This window comes from Blastocystis hominis (genome assembly GCF_000151665.1).
Source record: "Blastocystis hominis, Singapore isolate B (sub-type 7) whole genome shotgun sequence assembly, scaffold_13".
In the NCBI taxonomy this organism is placed as follows: Eukaryota; class Bigyra; order Opalinata; family Blastocystidae; genus Blastocystis; species Blastocystis hominis.
In genome coordinates, this window is record NW_013171820.1 from 69,696 (window position 1) to 73,318 (window position 3,623).

Below are 3,623 nucleotides of genomic sequence, written 5' to 3' on the forward strand. Positions count from 1 at the left end.
CACAACAAAGAGTCGAATCGACCTCTTGTTTGATAAATAACAATCCACACTCAAAAACTAATCTCCTCCATTATTATTATTACTATTATTATTTGGTAATTGTGAACTAAGTACAAAAAAGAGTGTTTCAAACAAACCAACTAAAAACCTATAAAACATTAGATATGTCCAAGCAAAAACATCAAAGAAACAAAAATATAGAGTGTTCAGACATCCAAGGAAAATCCTGCATCAGTGTATACTTTGCCAAATATACACTCTTGGGTAGCCTGCGAATGGAATACCAATTTTTTTCATCTCTACACCCTCACATGTGTACTCAGACATCCAAGGAAAATCCTGCATCAGTGTATATTTTGCCAAATACACACTCTTGGGTAGCCTGCGAATGGAATACCAATTTTTTTCATCAGTGTACACCACCAAACAAGTCAGAGAGCAACGTAATCTTCTAACACGGTATCTTCAGTCCGCCCGTTGCCAGCTCATCATCCCGAAAATCCAATCTCACTCCACTTACCTATACCTAGATGAACTTGAAAGAAATAATGCCGACCGTTCAATGCTCACCTATCATATGAATGAACAGAATTTGGTTCATCCAATGATTTTGCACTTAGAGTTCTACTCCAATTTGTATCGTATAGGATTAGAAAGGGTATTATATCAGAGGCCACGAATGTAGTCTACGAATGGTGTTGAAAGGGAAGGAATATGAGCAGAGTGGCTTTGTCTCTTTCAAACGTATGCTCGGGTATTGAGCAGCTTGTAGCAAGAGCATATAGAGAAGTGCTTGTAACATAAATGCAGGTAACTGTTATCTTTCACCTGCAAATTCGCTCACTACTAGATAATATTGTTGCTAGTTTTTAGCCAACAATTTTTTCATCGAATTTGCATAGATTTGTGGTTTATGCTTTATAACTGTATTTTCGTTTCTGGAAGTGTGCTTTGCGTTTTCAATAGATTGTATGCATGCTGGATATCGTGTTTTGAAGGTAATATAGAAACACAATCCACCAATCTCTTAAACTCGCTCCTTTCTCTTTACCAATTCCCCTATTCTGTATGTAGTTCCAACAAATAACATAATCAAAGTATATCCACTTTTAATGCTTGCCCCTTTGCCATAACTTATCAAATATTTCCTTCTCTTGATCACACCGTAGCTGAACCATCGCCTTTGCAATCTCCGTAGCAAACTTGTCGATATCCACCGCATCTTTGCCTTTGACCTGGGTATTACTATTGAGCGTATTTTCCTTCTCAGCACCCTCCGCTTGCTTTTTTGCCTTGAGTTCGAGCATTTCTCCTTTGATGATTCGCTGAGCATCCTCCCCCGAAATGGTTTCGTGTTCCTCCACGGCCTACTTCACTAGAAAGCAAACGGAGCCTACATCAGCCAGTTTTAGCAAAATGTGCTTATTGTTCTCGATGAGGGACTTTGCGCGGTTGTAGCTCTCCGAGAGGATTTCTTCGATCTCCAAGTCGTTCTTTCGCTTGGTAGCTTCCGAATAGTTCGGGAGCGGATCGTGTGTGAACCGATCAACTCCCGTTCGTACGCGGATTGTCTAGTGTATGCACACAGTCATCCTGCCCTACGCTGCCCATTCCCCATTCGTACACCGCTTTCCTCGCCATCTGCGATGCTTGCTGAAGGTCGTTTTCCGCTCCAGTAGTCACGCGATCTTTTCTACAGTTGGACGTAAATCCAAGCAAACTACCCAAAAAAAACCTCCTCCGCTGCTCGGCCTCCCATAGCCACATCGATGCTCGCAAGCAGCTGCTTCTTGGACCGCGAATACAGTTCTTCCTCGCCCAGAACATGGGTGACATAGCCCAGAGCCTTGTGTCAATTCGGCGCGCTATTCCTACATTACCGCGAGGAATGATAGTGATTTTTCCGATCGGAAGCGTTCCGTCGGTGAGGAGAGAAACCAGAGCATGGCCGCACTCGTGGATTCTACATAAAAACGGAGAAAAAAGGAGGGAACATGGTGTTTCGAATCGCTTGCTTATCATCTCCGAGAACTTGCTTGGAGCCGATCTGAATGCGGTCCAAGGCTTCCTGGATGTGCTCGAACTTGATATCTTGCGAACCGTTCGACACGGAGATCATTGCAGCGACGTTGATCAGACTCTCCAGCTCTGCGCCAGAAAATCCAATCGTTAGGCGAGAAAGGACTTCGAGATTCACGTCTTCGGAGAGGCGCGACTACGGCAAAGAGATGCGATGCTTTCTACCTTCGATGTGATCTTCTTCAGCAGAGTTTCGCGTGCTTCGCGATCGGGTAATGACGCTATGATTCAATGCGCAAATTGAAAAATACTTTGAATCTCCACGTCAAATCGTCCGGGACGGATGAGTGCAGGATCGAGAACGTGCTTCAGATTGGTGGCCGCGATGACCAGAATGCCTTCGTCGTCGCGGAAACCTCCGATTTCGTTGAGGAGCTGATTGACGGTTTGGCGGCCGGATCCGCTGCTGTAAAAGGAACGCTTGAGACCGACGGCATCGATTTCGTCGATGAATACAATGCAGGGAGCCTAGAAGAGATGAGCAAATGGAGCGGGGTGGGAGAGAGGAGAGCATTCTGCATTAGAGAAGAGAAAGTGCGGTGTTAAGAGAATGAATAGTATTACTGTCATCACACTCAGTTAAAAAAATACCATGGTCATGAATGAGCAAACTCGAATATCATGGCTGAGCAAACTCATTTCTACATCCATACACACACACAACACTTGAAAACGCAGCAATCCAACTTAACTTGCACACACTCACACACACAACATCCCATTCACTCACACACACAACATCCCATTCACTCACACACACAACATCCCATTCACTCACACACACAACATCCCATTCACTCACACACACAACATCCCATTCACTCACACACACAACATCCCATTCACTCACTCCAACTCACTTCAAATCGATGCTCCGCCCATTTCAATTCTATCAACACCTACATGCTTCCTCGCATCTTCGAACAGTTTCCGCACTCGCCTCGCGCCCATGCCCACAAATATCTCATCAAACTCCGATCCAGAAACGAAAAAGAATGGAACTGACGCTTCGCCAGCAATCGCTCGCGCCAGCAACGTCTTTCCCGTCCCCGGAGGCCCCGTCAGCAGCACACCAGTAGGTTGTTTGATTCCCATCAGCTTGAACTCGGAGGGATCCTGGAGATACTTCACCAACAACTTGACTTCATCCAGCGATTCGCCCAATCCAATCACATCGCTAAAACGGGTCTCGATGTTTTTTTCAGGAATGTACTACATATAAACAGAACGCGGAGGATCCACGGATATGGTCGGGAATATGTCGGTCTCCTTCTTTGAGGATACTCTCTTCCAAAACCAGACAACAAGAAGGAGAGAGAATGCAAGGATCACATATTTGCTAATGTTTGGCTTCTCGAAGTAGTAATGCAGCTTCGAATACTTGGATAGAGAGTTGGCCACTTCCTCCATTTCACCCTCCGTTAGGCCACAAAATGAAATCCTTTTTTGAATGTCTTCAGATGGCAGATTAAGAAGATTAGGATCAAAATAGAGCAAGTATAAGGAACTATCAGTTACCTAAAACTCCAGTACATACAGAATAT

At 44.5% G+C, this 3,623-nt stretch overlaps 1 protein-coding gene; it reads right to left on the reverse strand.

The window, feature by feature from the left end:
• Nucleotides 1-1,089: 1,089 nt before the first annotated feature.
• On the reverse strand, nt 1,090-3,174 carry GSBLH_T00001662001 (uncharacterized protein; the record flags this gene model as incomplete). XM_013040089.1 has 8 exons in its annotated part: nt 1,090-1,571; nt 1,603-1,693; nt 1,725-1,846; nt 1,876-1,963; nt 1,995-2,215; nt 2,245-2,300; nt 2,331-2,547; nt 2,983-3,174. The coding sequence occupies 8 exons, from the start codon at nt 3,172-3,174 to the stop codon at nt 1,368-1,370; spliced, it is 1,191 nt and encodes a 396-aa protein (XP_012895543.1). The 3' UTR covers nt 1,090-1,367.
• Between the last annotated feature and the right edge of the window lie 449 nt (nt 3,175-3,623).